Source organism: Symphalangus syndactylus, chromosome 5, assembly GCF_028878055.3.
Source record: "Symphalangus syndactylus isolate Jambi chromosome 5, NHGRI_mSymSyn1-v2.1_pri, whole genome shotgun sequence".
Classification (NCBI taxonomy): Eukaryota; Metazoa; Chordata; class Mammalia; order Primates; family Hylobatidae; genus Symphalangus; species Symphalangus syndactylus.
In genome coordinates, this window is record NC_072427.2 from 121,498,412 (window position 1) to 121,514,259 (window position 15,848).

At 40.1% G+C, this 15,848-nt stretch overlaps 1 protein-coding gene across 1 annotated transcript in view; it reads left to right on the forward strand.

Moving 5' to 3' along the window:
• Positions 1-15,444, forward strand: part of CYP19A1 (cytochrome P450 family 19 subfamily A member 1) — a 35,220-nt gene extending 19,776 nt beyond the window's left edge. Inside the window, exons 4-9 of the mRNA XM_055279139.1 lie at positions 768-944; positions 4,579-4,693; positions 7,416-7,530; positions 7,997-8,159; positions 10,945-11,186; positions 12,439-15,444. Coding sequence (XP_055135114.1) covers positions 768-944; positions 4,579-4,693; positions 7,416-7,530; positions 7,997-8,159; positions 10,945-11,186; positions 12,439-12,687 — 1,061 coding nt within the window. The 3' untranslated portion in view covers positions 12,688-15,444. The remainder of the gene's footprint in view (positions 1-767; positions 945-4,578; positions 4,694-7,415; positions 7,531-7,996; positions 8,160-10,944; positions 11,187-12,438) is intronic.
• Positions 15,445-15,848: the final 404 nt, after the last annotated feature.

Sequence of the window (15,848 nt, forward strand, 5' to 3'; positions counted from 1 at the left end):
AGTTTACTCTATTTTCATTGATTCATTCATTCCTCTATTGAAAAAATATGTATGAAGGCCCCCATGGACCATCAGCTTGAAGTGCAATGCTAATGAGCAGCTGTCACTGTCCTTAAAGAGCTCTCAGTTCAGTGAGGGAAGACTGGTGAGCAAGCAAGGAATTGCTTAGCTGTCATGCCATTGGTTGAGTAAAATAAACCTGGAAGTAGTCTGAAGAGAAATCAAAATTAAGAGAAGGGCACTTTGGGGGATTTTTACAACTAGCTTTTTACACTTAAATAGGAAGCACCTTAGATCAAATAGTTAGGATCCAATTTGACCATTTTCCAGTAATATCCTGCCACCTGTTGAAATGCAAAATAAATATGACCCAGGCAAATCCAAATCACCTTTGGAGGGAAATGTATACAATAAATATGAAAAAATCACTGATTTGTGATTTATGACCGCAAATACTAAATGTTTCATTTGCAATCTCATAAATGGCTGGCTAGAGCATGAAAAAAAGGTTTATTTTTAATTGTTTGTTTAAAATAATATTTGTCCCTATCTCCTTCCATTCATTCATTCTTAACCATAGGATAGTACATGCTTCTGGAAAATTAGGAGACCACAGAAAAGCATAAGAGAAGATTATGAAAACTTCCACCCAATTATTAAATTAAAAATTGTGGACAATTAAGCTCCAACATAAAAAGCCAAAATGGCCTGATTGTGTGTGTGCCCTGGAGTTCGTGACGGCTGATTCTCTGATGTGTACCCTGCAGCTCTGTCGGGCCCCGGCCTTGTTCGCATGGTCACAGTCTGTGCTGAATCCCTCAAAACACATCTGGACAGGTTGGAGGAGGTGACCAATGAATCAGGCTACGTGGACGTGTTGACCCTTCTGCGTCGTGTCATGCTGGACACAGCTAACAGGCTCTTCTTGAGGATCCCTTTGGACGGTACTGAAATTTTCACTCTCTCATCTTGACCATCTGTCCTTTATTGAACAAGGAGCTAGGAGGGATAGCAGACCAAAGGAATCACATGCCGTTTTCTACATTGCTCTTGTTTAAACATTTCTAAGTACTCCTCGTTTTTTTCTCTAGTGTTTCTGCTTTGTTCACTTATAAAATATAAATTTCCATAAAGTAGGGGCCAGCATCTACTAGCCTTTTGTATCTTTCCTCATTACTCTAGGAAATAGAATTCTACCCACAGTTGAAACTTAACAAATGTGATTAGTTCATTTGGTTATTAACATATCCTACCACCAATCAACTTCATATATTTAACCATTTCCAATTGTTCTTTTGGGCATGATATATACATACATATATACATATATACACACACTCCTCCCTCAAAGCTACTAAATATGAAAACATTGTGCCTATATGATAAAAATGTCAATATTGCCGGTGATACTGATGCTGATGGAAATGACGATATTAGCTGCCATTAATGTAGTATCTAATGTGTGCCAAACAGTATTAAAAATTGCTGTATATATATGTTTGCCATTTATTATTTATAACCTTAACAAGATGTCTCACTCATAAGGCTACTTTCCTCACTATGATACAGAAATGAATATTAAAACATGTGCATGCTCAGGTCAAACTCATAGAACTTGATTTTATTTTGGCAGGATTAAACCAATTTGCAACTTGAGTACAACTGCCAATATTTCAGCTAGTTCTTGAAAAGTTGTGCCATTGTGCAAAAGTCCTTGAATTCTTTGATAACTTTTTAACCTAATGATCAAACACCTGACAGGAATGGAATTCACTGGACTTGTACCTAACTGTTTTACACTGTTTTCTATGGGTTACATTTTTTATTGCCACTGTGACCTTTATCCACACACTAACCTAGAAAGTATAGGAATTAAAGAATTGGCATTCTTTCTGATACAACTTTTTTGTTTTCTTCTTAAAGTCATTTATATTATGCATTACTCTTAAAGAATGTTTTAGTCTCCATTTTAGCAGTCTGTGCATAAGGTACTAATACATGTACACAAAGAAAAATTCACAAGCCCATTCAGATGTCTTTTAGAACATTATTTACCACTAAATATTTATACAGTTGACATAATGCTTATTATGCCCTTGAATAATAGAATTTGTTTTGTTTTTACTTCTCATCCATAAGCGTTGGCCTTATATTGCCTCAAGAGGAACAGAATTTATTATTAAACAAGATTCTTTAAATCCATAACTTGTATTGTGACTTCATACATTTTGTAACCCTAGTAGTGAATATACCCTAAAAACCTATAAATCCCCCCAAATCACTCTACTGATAAAAAAAAAAAAAACATGTGCATGCAACTCTACCACCACCAAAAAACAAACATTAATCATTTGAGTAGTTTGGTGGTTACCAGAGGATGGGTAGAAAAATACAGGTAGATAGAAGAAACAAGACCTAGTGTTCGATAAATCAGTGTAGTGAAGAAAATAAATAATAATCTATGTACAACCAAGTAGCTAGTAGAGAAAATTTGAATGTACTCAGCATAAAGAAAAGATAAAAGTTTAAGGTGATGAATATCCTCATTACCCTGATTTGGTTATTACACATTATACAAGTCTATCAAAATATTACAGGTACCCCTAAATATGTATATCTATTATGTATCAATAGAAAATTAATCATTTGGATTAATTCCATTCTACTGTTGGCATTAAGTATGTACAACTCGATGTGACTTTTCCTGAATTAACTTACACCAGTGTTCATTGATTCATACATTCATTCATCAAACATTTATTGATTGCCTATTTTATGCCAGGCACTGTTCTAGGTTCTGGGGACATAACAGTGAGCAAGACAGATAAAATTCTTGCCTTCAAGGGGCTTATATTCCAGTCAGTGATATAGACAGGAAAAGAAATAAATATCTAATAAAATATTAGGCAATAATAAGTGCCTTGAAGGAAAAATGAAGCAGGGCAAGAGGACAGGAAGTGAAGGAGGGCAACAGCGGGTGTGGGCACAGATGTCCTGGAGAGGGTGGTTAGAAAAGGCCTCTGCAGAGAAGACATTTGACCATAGCTCGAATTTAGTGAGGCCACAAGCCACGGGCAGATATGAGGGAAGAACACTCCAGGTGGAGGAACAATGCGTACTTTTAACACTTGCCCCAGCCAGCTGAACTGGAACACATGCTACCTGGTATACCACACTTGGGCACATAGACAAGCTATAAGCCCTCCATATTGCTGCATCTCCCCTACTCCAACTGCTCCGTACAAGAGCTGGAGACACTTCATCTGATGGCCATTTGGATGGGAGCCTGCAATAACTTGAAGAAGTTTCAGTCACACTTTCTTACCTGGTCTCTTTTCAGGCAGGGATGCCACTCCCAGGGTGCTGTTCTACAGACATCACTTCTAAAGTGAAACAGGCATGTATTTTAAAAGCCTAGGCTTCCAGGTCCCCCTCTAGCCTTGCCTCATCAGGAAGGATCATATAAAAGGAATTGTAAATCTCTCCATTCATTTTTGGATGCAGACTGTGATGCTGGCAAATTTGTGCAACCCACAGAGTTACATGATCCCTTTTCACAGGAGTCCTTGTTAAACTCTCAATTTGCCTAAGGGACCCAGTGCAAGAAAGAGAAAAGGACATGGTCCTGAGGTCAGACAGAAGCAGCTCCAGCCTCAGGGCCTGCCTGTCAGCCACACTGGCTGTATGGTTTTGGGCAAGCTTCTGAATTTCTATGAATTGCAATTTCTTCAACTGCAAAAGGATGACACCGCAATGCCCATGGCAAGAATATGAAGATGAAATTAAAAATCTCACAAAGCACCTAGCACGGTGACTGGTATTTAGCAGTTGGAAATAAATGTCTGTTCTCTTCCCTTTTGTATATTATCTGGTATAATTTGAAAAAGTAAGGGTTTATTTCCTCTAGTATTCAATTTAATTAAAGAGCATTTATTAAGAGCCGATTGTATGTGAGGCTTAGGGCAAGGCATTAAAGAACACAAGATGAATTCTACACTCTGGACTGAATATAAATAACTATGAAAGCTACTTGATGAGTGTTATGGGGGGAAAATGAATAAAGCACCATGAGAACATGATTAGAAGCTATTAAGTGTATAATCCAGATAAACTGTCTACTTCATGGCTCTGCTTACCCAACACCAAATGAAGTTAAAATGTGGTTGTTAGCCACCTAACAGGCTCTGCTTTTCACACTCCCAGGTACCAGAGTGAAGGCCATAACAGCCATAATTACTAGCTCCATTTGTCCAGAGAAACAGGAGTGAGTTGGAAGCTCAGCCCAAAGATATGTGAAATTCTAGGCTGAAAACTTGAAAACGCAAACTTGAAAACTGGCAACTCACTGGTTAAGTAGGCCAATGTGGACGGCAAGGAGAACAAATCAGTGCTTGATTTGTCTAGTGGTATTCACGTGGCTAAAACTCCTACTGAAGATGGAATCTTGCTTAGCTTAGAACCCCAGACTGTTAGGAGAATCTGTAGGGAATGTTTTCTGCACAGAGCAACCTTCTTAGGCTCACATTTTGCTCAACTGCTCTTTCTTGTGTGTGTGTGTGTGTGTGTTTTTTCCCACAGAAAGTGCTATCGTGGTTAAAATCCAAGGTTATTTTGATGCATGGCAAGCTCTCCTCATCAAACCAGACATCTTCTTTAAGATTTCTTGGCTATACAAAAAGTATGAGAAGTCTGTGTAAGTAATACAACTTTGGAAGATTTATGAGTACAATTGGATTGGGTTTTTCCCTTGTGTCTTTGCTGTTTTTGTTGGCCTCTCAGGTAACTTTTCTGCTCTCTAGAGCCCACAAGGGAGCTGTTGATTAAGTTGCTGATAAACACTTTTTACAGCAATTTGGCTGCATTTGGCCAGACCAGAGAGTAAATGAAGCCTCTGGCTGGGCAGCTTCTCGGCGATGGGGCTGAGTGTGTGGTCTGGGAGCTTCAATTTGGGAACTAGGACACTAGTGTATTTTGAGTTGAAGAGAAGGGTTGACTGATCCTGTCAGTAATATCTGTCAAAATTATCTTTGCACAACTACAAAACTGGAACCATAGAATCAATTTATAGTTGTGTTGTTTTTGAATGAATTTAACATAATTCAACTTGTAAGAACTGACAATAGTCTCAATAGAATTTTTTCTTAATGAGTATAATTAACTTCAATAAAATGTTTGTGGGTTTTTGAAATTATGTATCTTGTGTTTTGGGGGTCCTGAAATTGTCGTTAAATGGCTTTGTTTTGGTCTTAGAATCATCCAGCAGAAAACTGGACAAATACCCAGTGGCCTACAGGCTAATCAATGGATTTGTAGAGTACAGGTAGCCAGTCACTAAACACTGCTACCTCTAACCACCAGTGGAAAGCCTGTGGAATCTGGAAGCAGGAACTCCTGTTTTGTGTCCTGTTTCTAATGGCCTTGGGAAGTTATTTAAAATAAGATATAACCTATCTTCTAGAGTAGGGGCATGGGTTAATGAGATCATGTAAGTAAGGCCATTAGCATACAGCATGGCACATAGAGGGTACTAAATATGTTAGTTTCTCCCTTTCCTGTGTTCATATCTTCCTCAGATGTTCGTAACCATCTCAAGTTCTCCATCTCTAAATGTCTCCAAGCTTGTCTGAAGACCTGACTTTATTCTACTTGTGGATTTTGAAATTCAATAATATTAGTTTCTAGAGAAGAAGCCAACTTGATGTTGTTTTGTTTATTCTCTCATGGTTGAAAAGTACTAGGTGAATGTTTTAGACACTTGGTTCTTTATACATTTCATTTCCACCAGAGCTTATTGTGACTTGAAAACAAATAGATAAAAGATTCATCTTTTCCCTGTGATCAGAGTTGGTGGCAGTGGTAGTGGTCTGAAGAGTTCATTACATAGTTCCCAGTCATTAGTTTAGTCTTGGTCTTGGCCATTGGACCCATAGAAATTTATTGTACGAGTCTGTATAAGGGTTTCTCTTAGGTTTCTGCAGTTCCCTCAAGGAGCTCTCTATGAATTTAGAGGCTAGGGGCATTCCAACACCTCCCAGACCATTCGGGGCCAGTACTCAGATGGGAATGCTATGAGCATTCTCAGCCTACTAGGAAGAGGGCACCACAGCCCAGCTGAGTGAATATCTGTTCTTTGTATATAGGAGATGCTCAGCAAACATTTGATGAATGCATGGATCAGTAGGGTATTTAAGTGTATAGGTGAACATGTCAATTAGAATTTGGAAGATGGATTTATTGTACATTTAACGTAATACAGAACATTGTTCCCTGGGATAAGGGAACAATACACTTACAAAGAACACATACACTTAAGGACACAGATAAGAAAAATTGAATTTAGATTCAAGGTGACTTTATTTTTCATCCAGTCTGATCCCTTCACTTTAAAAGGATGTAGGGCCCAGAAACTTAAAGTATCTTACATAGAAAGAGAACAACCTGAACTAGGACCTGACCCCACCCCGTCCAAGTGTTCTTTCAACCACTCTGCCAAAATGCCTATACGTATTTATGCAGCTGGTTATTCATTCAACACATATTAGTGTTTACAATGTGGCAGAAACTAACAAGGCATGAGAATAAATATCAAGAATGATACCTGGTCACTGGAGTTTACTGTTTAGAACAGGAATCTCAAACTCAACAGTCTTCAGGACTAGGCAAATAAAAGCAGGCTATGGGGGCCGGGTGCAGTGGCTCATGCCTGCAATCCCAGCACTTTGGGAGGCCGAGGCGGGCGGATCACCTGAGGTCAGGAGTTTGAGACCAACCTGACCAACATGGTGAAACCCTGTCTTTACTAAAAATACAAAAAATTAGCTGGGCGTGGTGGCGGGTGCCCGTAATCCCAACTACTGGGGAGGCTGAGGCAGGAGAATGGCTTGAACCCAGGAGGCGGAGGCTGCAGTGGGCTGAGATCATGCCACTGCACTCCAGCCTGGGTGACAGATTGAGACTTTGTCTCAATTAAAAGAAAAAAAAAAAAGCAGGCTATGGGAATGTAAGACAAGGGAATGGAGGTGCCTGTGGCAAACTGAAGAGCACCTGACAGCACTCACAGGTTTTTTTGTTTTTGTTTTTTTAATTTAAACATTGTGCCTGCCAAATCAGAAATTGGAAAACATTGCTAGGTTTAGCCTTTTGATATCAATTTTTAACCCTTAACTAGAAGTCACAGGCTTGATTTTGCTACCAGTATCCAGAAATCTTAGCTAACTCTGGCACCTTAACATGAAGTATAGGGTCTATGTAATTTAAGGGTATTTATGAAGAAATAAAATAGTAATTCACTTACTCATAAGCACCAGTGGTTTCAATTAAAGCAGATCATTTGACCTAAATACATGGCAAATAAATCTGTTTCGCTAGGTGTCTAAACTGAGTACAAACAGACAATATTTTGACTTTTTTTCCAGCAAGGATTTGAAAGATGCCATAGAAGTTCTGACAGCAGAAAAAAGACGCAGGATTTCCACAGAAGAGAAACTGGAAGAATGTATGGACTTTGCCACTGAGTTGATTTTAGCGGAGGTACTGACCTGAACTAACCGTAATTCCCATGCCACATATGTTATGACTGTGTAGAGGTGTGTAAAGATCCCCTTTTGCAACTGTTGCATATTTCTGCTTTTAAATACTTTCTCTAGCAGTTCTGTAATCCCAATCCAAATAGCCCACACATTAGATATTTCAGTAAGGCCTTTAAGGTTGGAACATTCTAGTAAGACTGACTGCTAAGATTGTGACTCTTCGGTGTAACAATATAAAATATGAAAACAAGTTGGGGGAGGCCAAAGACACTACATACATAGACAGTCGGCCTAATCATTCATCTTTCAGCTAAAGATTGTCATGTAAAATGTCCAGTCAATCACAGATACATGTGGTTTCTATGATTTCATTTTGTTGAGGTTGTTGATCCTTGAGTGTCACCTCCCCTCATTTTTTGAAACTTTGATTCACTTTTCCAAATTTTTCCCATCTTCCAATTGTTCAGAAACGTGGTGACCTGACAAGAGAGAATGTGAACCAGTGCATATTGGAAATGCTGATCGCAGCTCCTGACACCATGTCTGTCTCTTTGTTCTTCATGCTGTTACTCATTGCAAAGCACCCTAATGTTGAAGAGGCAATAATGAAGGAAATCCAGACTGTTATTGGTAAGAATTTATCAAATAAATAATACATCTTAAAAACAATTTCTTCTGAATGTCCATTTCTTATGTCCTAAGAATCTGATATCAAACATAAAATTTTTTATAATTCCCTCCAAACAATAAAGCAAGACATTCTGTCACATTTGATTATACCAGATAGACTGAAAAGATAGCTTTTTCTGTGTTCTTAATCATAAAAATGATGCGTGCTCATTGGGAGGAATTTAAATCACAGAATGATGTGTAAAGCAGTAAGTGACATCCCCCAATCCTTTCTGCTCTCCTCTCCAGCCTCATCCCCACTTTCCCGTGGCAACCATTGTTAATAGTTTGCTGTGTATTTGCTAAAATCTTTTTCTAGCCGGGCGCGGTGGCTCACGCTTGTAATCCCAGCACTTTTGGAGGCCGAGGCGGGCGGATCACGAGGTCAGAAGATCGAGACCAGGGTGAAACCCCGTCTCTACTAAAAATACAAAAAAAAATTAGCCGGGCGTGGTGGCGGGCGCTTGTAGTCCCGGCTACTCGGAGAGGCTGAGGCAGGAGAATGGCGTGAACCCGGGAGGCGGAGCTTGCAGTGAGCCGAGATCGCGCCGCTGCACTCCAGCCTGGGCGACAGAGTGAGACTCCGTCTCAAAAAAAAAAAAAAAAAAAATCTTTTTCTATTTGCCCACAAACACATATTTATGGTTGGATTTGTCCATTTTACAAAAACATGGGATCATATACGATGTTCTGCCTACCTTGTCAGTTACAAAAGACTTTTGTGGAATCTCCCAGGGAGATTATCGTCCCAGGGAAATGATCGTCTATCATTTATAGCACTGTTTCTGGGCTTCAAGCAGCCTCTTCACAAATGAACTTCCAGTTTGTGGCAGAAGGAAGAGGAGAGGATGACAGCAAAGACAGGGGAGTGATACATTTCCCTCTCCACTCCAATCCAGTGATGCTAGCCCCTTCCTCTCCCCTGCCCTCTGCAGGGGAGCTTCCAGGTCCACACTCAGGTCTTCTCCAACTCTACCGCCTTGCTGCTCTGTCTCTGCTTCAGTTTCATCCTGCTCCACTCTTCTACAGAAACAAGGCCACCTTTGAAAGAACTCAAACTTGCTTTCTGGGAGAAAGCAGAATTCCTCATTTGACACTTCCTTCACATGAGTAATCTTTTAGGGACACATTTCTTACAGATGTGAAGAGATATCACAGAATGTGGACTTCTCTCTCTTACAGACCCTGCAAGACAAGTTATTTGGTTGTAGAAGGGCATCATCTTTTTCAAACCATTGGAGTGCTGCTTGAAATAGTTAAACATAAGGGAAAATTTCATCGAAGGGTTAAATATGGGAGAGAAGGGATATGCAGATGCCTCACACAGGTGGGAAGTTTCCCGGCAAGGTAGATAGCAAGGATAAAGAATAACATCTGGACTCCAAATTCCAGAATGTTTTCTTGAATGCCTCCTATCAGGTTCTGTGCCAGGTGCAGGGCTACAGCCTTGAACAAGCCAACACCACCCCTGCACTCACGGGGCTCATGGTCTGGTGGGAAAAAGAAAACAAGCTCAATACAGTAAAGAGAGACCGAAGGAGGGTGTTCAGGGAAACCATAAGCCTTTAATACATATTGAATACAATTTATTTGAGAAGTGAAATGTACATGTACATGTTAATGTTCCCCTGACACTTCAAAAGGCCTCTGCAAAGATGGAAAAGCAGCAGAGCCATTTGCAAGCATCCATGCTCCCTCCTGTGTGCCACACACAGACTCGGTAACTAGTGAGCACCTTTGGTCACCTTCTCCATCATCTTCTTTTCTACCTCCCAACCCCAGCTATACAGGCCCCATTAGACCCTTGAGTGTGCCAAGGGCAGTATGTAAGAGGAAGGGCCATGAGAAGACTGACCAAACTAGACCTTTCCTCAGTGGCTTCGTTGTATATGAGACAGGGCTGCATCAGAAACCTGGGCCATTTTTTATCCCGCAAAAGTGGCATCTCTGAAGCTTTACCACATCTGGGAATAATCTAAGCCTCTTTGACCAGTGTCAGGTTAATCTGAGACAGTGAGGGTGCCCATCTATCCCCAGCTCACCCAGGGATGATCTGAGGCACCTATTTTGTCGTGGTGGAGAGAACGTCCTTGTCACTCTTACTGCAGGTCTTTCTTGATGAGATGCAGAGACACTATCAGTGACATGTATGGGCAGATGACTGCACAGGCAACCAGAAGAGAAAATTTCATTGAAATAGATCAAATCTGCCATCTCACTTTGACTCTGCAGCAGCCTGTGCATCGTCTCTGGGATGGTTGTGGTGCCTGTTTGCTCATAAGTGAAGAGAGGAAATGAATGTCCCCTACAATTTAGAGTAGGGAACAAAAACTCAAAGATTTCAGAAAGCAGGCAGATGAGATGAATGTTTGAAGCAGATTGGGTGTGGTCTAGATGGAACTGTACGACGTATGCCCCCTCTAAACAGGTAATTGGCCACTCAGCGTCAGCCCATTATTGCTATGTGGGAATGTAAGTTCAGTGTCACTAAGTTTTCTGGATATTCAGGCTTTTCTATAAACTCCTCCAGTTTTTAAGGTAATTGGCTTCATATCTGAATTTTTATAAAACACTCTGTGTACCAAGCATAACATATTTGACCCTGGTTGCTGGTGTGCATTAGAATTAGAGCCACAATTTTTTTCAACCAGGAGCAAACTCTTCTGTGGAAAAAATAGAAGCTTTAATACCAATCACAGATGGAAACTAACATTACCTTCTTTGTCCCTTTTATCTGTTTCCACAGGTGAGAGAGACATAAAGATTGATGATATACAAAAATTAAAAGTGATGGAAAACTTCATTTATGAGAGCATGCGGTACCAGCCTGTCGTGGACTTGGTCATGCGCAAAGCCTTAGAAGATGATGTAATCGATGGCTACCCAGTGAAAAAGGGGACGAACATTATCCTGAATATTGGAAGGATGCACAGACTCGAGTTTTTCCCCAAACCCAATGAATTTACTCTTGAAAATTTTGCAAAGAATGTAAGAGCCCTTCCTTAAAACTGAGTGTGCCACTCTTGAAAATGTCAACTGTTAAATCCTCTCTGGTTCTTCGTGTTTGCACCATAAATGTTTCATTTTTCTTACTCATTCCCTCTGCCACCTCACCAGGAGCACACATGTCTCCTAGCTTGGAGCAGGGCTACCGTATTTATCCTCAAGCCTTCAAGGATGCTGGGTCTCCAGCTCTAAGAAATATCTACATGGTGGCCACAAAATAGGTCAAAATGTGAAAAAGCTGGGCCCTTCATTTGGCTAAAATGAAGTGATTTTTGTTTAACTCAACCAACCTATTTTTCCATTTAAACTTTGTCATCATGTCATCACATTCAGCTATAGCACCATCTGAGCAAAGGAAAGTCCACTACCGCTTCAGATGAAAATCAAATGAGACCAAAAGATTTGGTTTTTGCAAAGTGCCTTTGGCTCATCAAATGGCCCAATGAGCAGTAGGTCCCATTCTAAATAGGACTTAATAGTTAGAAGAGAGACAGTTTTTCTTTTTTTATAATTGACGTGTACACTTCATTATGTCAAATTTTAGGCAATATGTTTTTCAATCTGAATTATGTACATAGTTCCCTAACTGCCCTTTTTTCAATTTGCTTATGGTGTAGAAACATGATGCTAAATAGTTCAGTACTCTAATTCATTTTGTTTCTATGCGGGCAATCCAGATAATGCTATGTAAATCAGTCAATTGATCAACAAAAATTTATTGAACATCTACTATATGCCAGGCACTAAGTCCAGATGTGGACAAGACAGATGTGGTCCTCATTAATTTTCTGCATAACTAAAAATAGTTAGATGCTTGGCACTGAATAGGCCAGGAATCTACATCTTTGCTTGCCTTTGTCTCTTATATGGTGTCACACAAAAATAATCTTTGCCTTAGTGACTTATAAAACAATAGTAAATCTGTGACTATTCCACAGAGCTACCTGATTATACTAACACTTGCTATAATAAGATTTGGTTTGCATTGCTTTACCCCAGCACATGAAAGGCAAAAGTGGGGACTCTCTGAGGTTGGGTCAGATCACAAGGGGTGAATGAAACAGGACAGAGAAAGGGCTTGAGTTCCAGTTGTTCATCTGAGGGGGTGGAGGGCATTGTGGCTGATAACCCCAAAACAGTGTTCTGACTGACCCATGTTTCCAGAATGAATCAAACAGATACTGAGTGACTCTAGCCTTTAATATTCTGGCTAACTGTCTGATCATTTTCATAGGTTCCTTATAGGTACTTTCAGCCATTTGGCTTTGGGCCCCGTGGCTGTGCAGGAAAGTACATCGCCATGGTGATGATGAAAGCCATCCTCGTTACACTTCTGAGACGATTCCACGTGAAGACATTGCAAGGACAGTGTGTTGAGAGCATACAGAAGACACACAACTTGTCCTTGCACCCAGATGAGACTAAAAACATGCTGGAAATGATCTTTACCCCAAGAAACTCAGACAGGTGTCTGGAACACTAGAGAAGGCTGGTCAGTACCCACTCTGGAGCATTTCTCATCACTAGTTCACATACAAATCATCCATCCTTGCCAATAGTGTCATCCTCACAGTGAACACTCAGTGGCCCATGGCATTTTATAGGCATACCTCCTGTGGGTTGTCACCAAGCTAGGTGCTATTGGTCATCTGCTCCTGTTCACACCAGAGAACCAGGCTACAAGAGAAAAAGCAGAGGCCAAGAGTTTGAGGGAGAAATAGTCGGTGAAGAAACTGTATCCATGAAGGCCCGATTCCACCAAATGTGCTTTGAGAAGGATACGCCTTCCTTAACAAAATGTATGTCTGGTTCCCCAGTAGAGCTCTACTGCCTCAACCCATGGGGATTTTTATGTCTGGGGCAGAAACACTCAAGTTGATTAGAAAGACCAGGCCAGTGTCAGGGTACCTGGGGCCAAACCCACCTGCTAGTGTGAATTAAGGTACTTTAATTGTGTTTTCTGTGGAGGTGAAACAGCAACATTCATAGTCTTTGGAGAAATGCTTAGAAATTCAGCATTTGACCCTTCCTGTGAATTAAGCCCAATTAATTCCTGTTTGTCCACATATGATCTGTCTGTGGCAAAAGTTAAATCAGAGGAAATTCTTTCCCAGTCTGTCGATTTTTGCCTCAGCCACTTGCCTGTGCTACAATTCATTGTATTACCTGTAGATTCAGGTAATACAAACTATATATAATCATCAGGTAATACAAACTAATTTAGTAATAGCCTGGGTTAAGTATTATTAGGGCCCTGTGTCTGCTGTAGAAAAAAAAAAAATTCACGTGATGCACTTCAAATTCAAATAAAAATCCTTTTGGCATGTTCCCATTTTTGCTTAGCTCAATTAGTGTGGCTAACCAAGAGATAACTGTAAATGTGACATTGATTTGCTCTTACTACAGCTTCAGTGATTGGGGGAGGAAAAGTCCCAACCCAATGGGCTTAAACTTCTAAGGGGTACTCCTCTCATCCCCATATCCTTCTCCCTCGACATTTTCTCCCTCTTTCTTCCCATGACCCCAAAGCCAAGGGCAACAGATCAGTAAAGAACATGGTCAGAGTAGAACCCCTGAAGTATTTTTTAATCCTACCTCAAAATTTAACAGTTACCTGAGAGATTTAACATTATCTAGTTCATTAAATCATTGTATGTGGTCATGGATAAAATGCACACCTTGGAATTCGCTTTCTAAAGGAAATCAAATGAATGGAGGAACTTTCCAAACACCACTTTACTTGTGTTATACAGCCAATATAACTATCTCTACTGAATGTCATTGAAAAACTAAAAAATTAAACTTATTTACAAATAGGTAAATATTTGTCATTGAATCCATTGCCATCCCATTTGACTATTCTTTTCATCCTACTGTCTAGTAATAAGCTGAGTATAAGATGACAGTGTAATCTCCCTGAAAGCAGGAGCTACTTTCTTTCTTTTGTGATCTATCTCCATCCCCATTTCCCCGTCCTGTTTCCCTGTATTCACTCCCAAGCTCAGTTCTGAATAGACATTCCTGCTCAGAGACACTCCCAACTGATGCAGAAACCAAATAAAGAGGTAGGTATTCCAAGAATTCGAGAATGGACATTAGTAAAGAATAAAACATTTATTTGAGCTTGGAATTATTTGGATCATCTATATGGCCTAAAAATATACTGACTAGGCCTGTGTACCTGAATACGTATGTAGTCAGGTCAAGACAATCATCCAAATAATTTAGACCCCTGAAAGCAAGGCCAGGATTTGCGATTTAATGTGTCCCAATTAATTCACTTGAAAATTAGTAACACTCTGTTTACGTTGCCTCTGGCTGGAGCTGCATGGTGGAAGAAGCCCAATTTTGGATCCATGTACTTCACCCATCCAATACTCTTGGGACATTTATGTGTATTTTATCTGTATATATGAAGCCAAGGTCTATGTCTACACAGTCAAAGTGAAATGAATGTTTGATATAGCTGTACATGGATAACTATTTTGCAGGTACAAAAATATCCTGGGGGAAAACTGGGAGTGGAGGGGTGGGGGGTGGGAGTGAGGGACATGGGGGAGGGACAGGAAGAGGGGAAGTGTTGGTTTGAATGATCCAAGCAAACTCTCCCAGAATCAAATTACCTGGATAGTTGTTGAACTTTTCACTCTGCTTAGCCTGTATAGACAAACCCCATATGTTTGTAGAGGCTTGGCCTTGGAATTCTGGAGTACCATTGGCTTTTCAGTAGGCTGATGAACACATATTTGAAAATTCTATTATCTCTTCAGAATTTTACCTCATTGTTAAGTGCTTAACTGTCACTCTTGAATGTGCAATGTACTGTGGATTCCGTTTTCATCAGTTCTGAAAGAACTGGAATGTGTAAATTATCAGTGAAATGCATGCATATAAGGGCTCTATCATTATCAAATTGTAAGGACAATTGTAACCTTCTATATCCTTGGGCATACTAGACACCCCCATGCCTTCATTGAGATCCCATTTTCCCCCTCTCAAGTGGAAAATAATCACATCCAGCAAGCTCTCTCATTATTGAGAAATACCACTTGGAAATTGCCATTTTTTTTCCTAAGCAGCACCTTTCACTGTTCATGGTGCTAATATTCCACAAAAGCATGTGTCATTGGCCCACTGAAGGATAGAGGGACCCTTTTCAATCTGTATCAGCTGGGCTCTGGGACTGAATCTCTCACCTATTCTTGCAGAAAGACATACTAATTAAACCTTGTCAAAGTAATAAGTCAAATGGAGCGTATGATGCTTTCACTTGCTCTTAGCTCAAAGAACAAAGTCAAGGGATTAACCCTTCAGGGCTCGATCCTGTCAGGGCTTACCTGTTTCAACTTCCTCATTTCCTTTCTGCAGCTTTTAGCAGGTATTGGCCTATTCTAGGAAGTCAATGGCCATAACCCTGTTTCTACCAGGTCAACAAGACAATGGAATGTATTTAGACAGGGCAACCCCCATTCATCAAGTCCAGCCCATTAAGTATACCCTGCTCTCTCCCACCAAGAAAACATTTCAAAGTGCAAAACAAATGGGAGTCATAAGAAAACGATAATTATCATAAGAATTACCTCGAATCCACTGTGATTTATAACCAAAAGCAAATGTTTCACAAACCTCAGTATTTTAATTTGT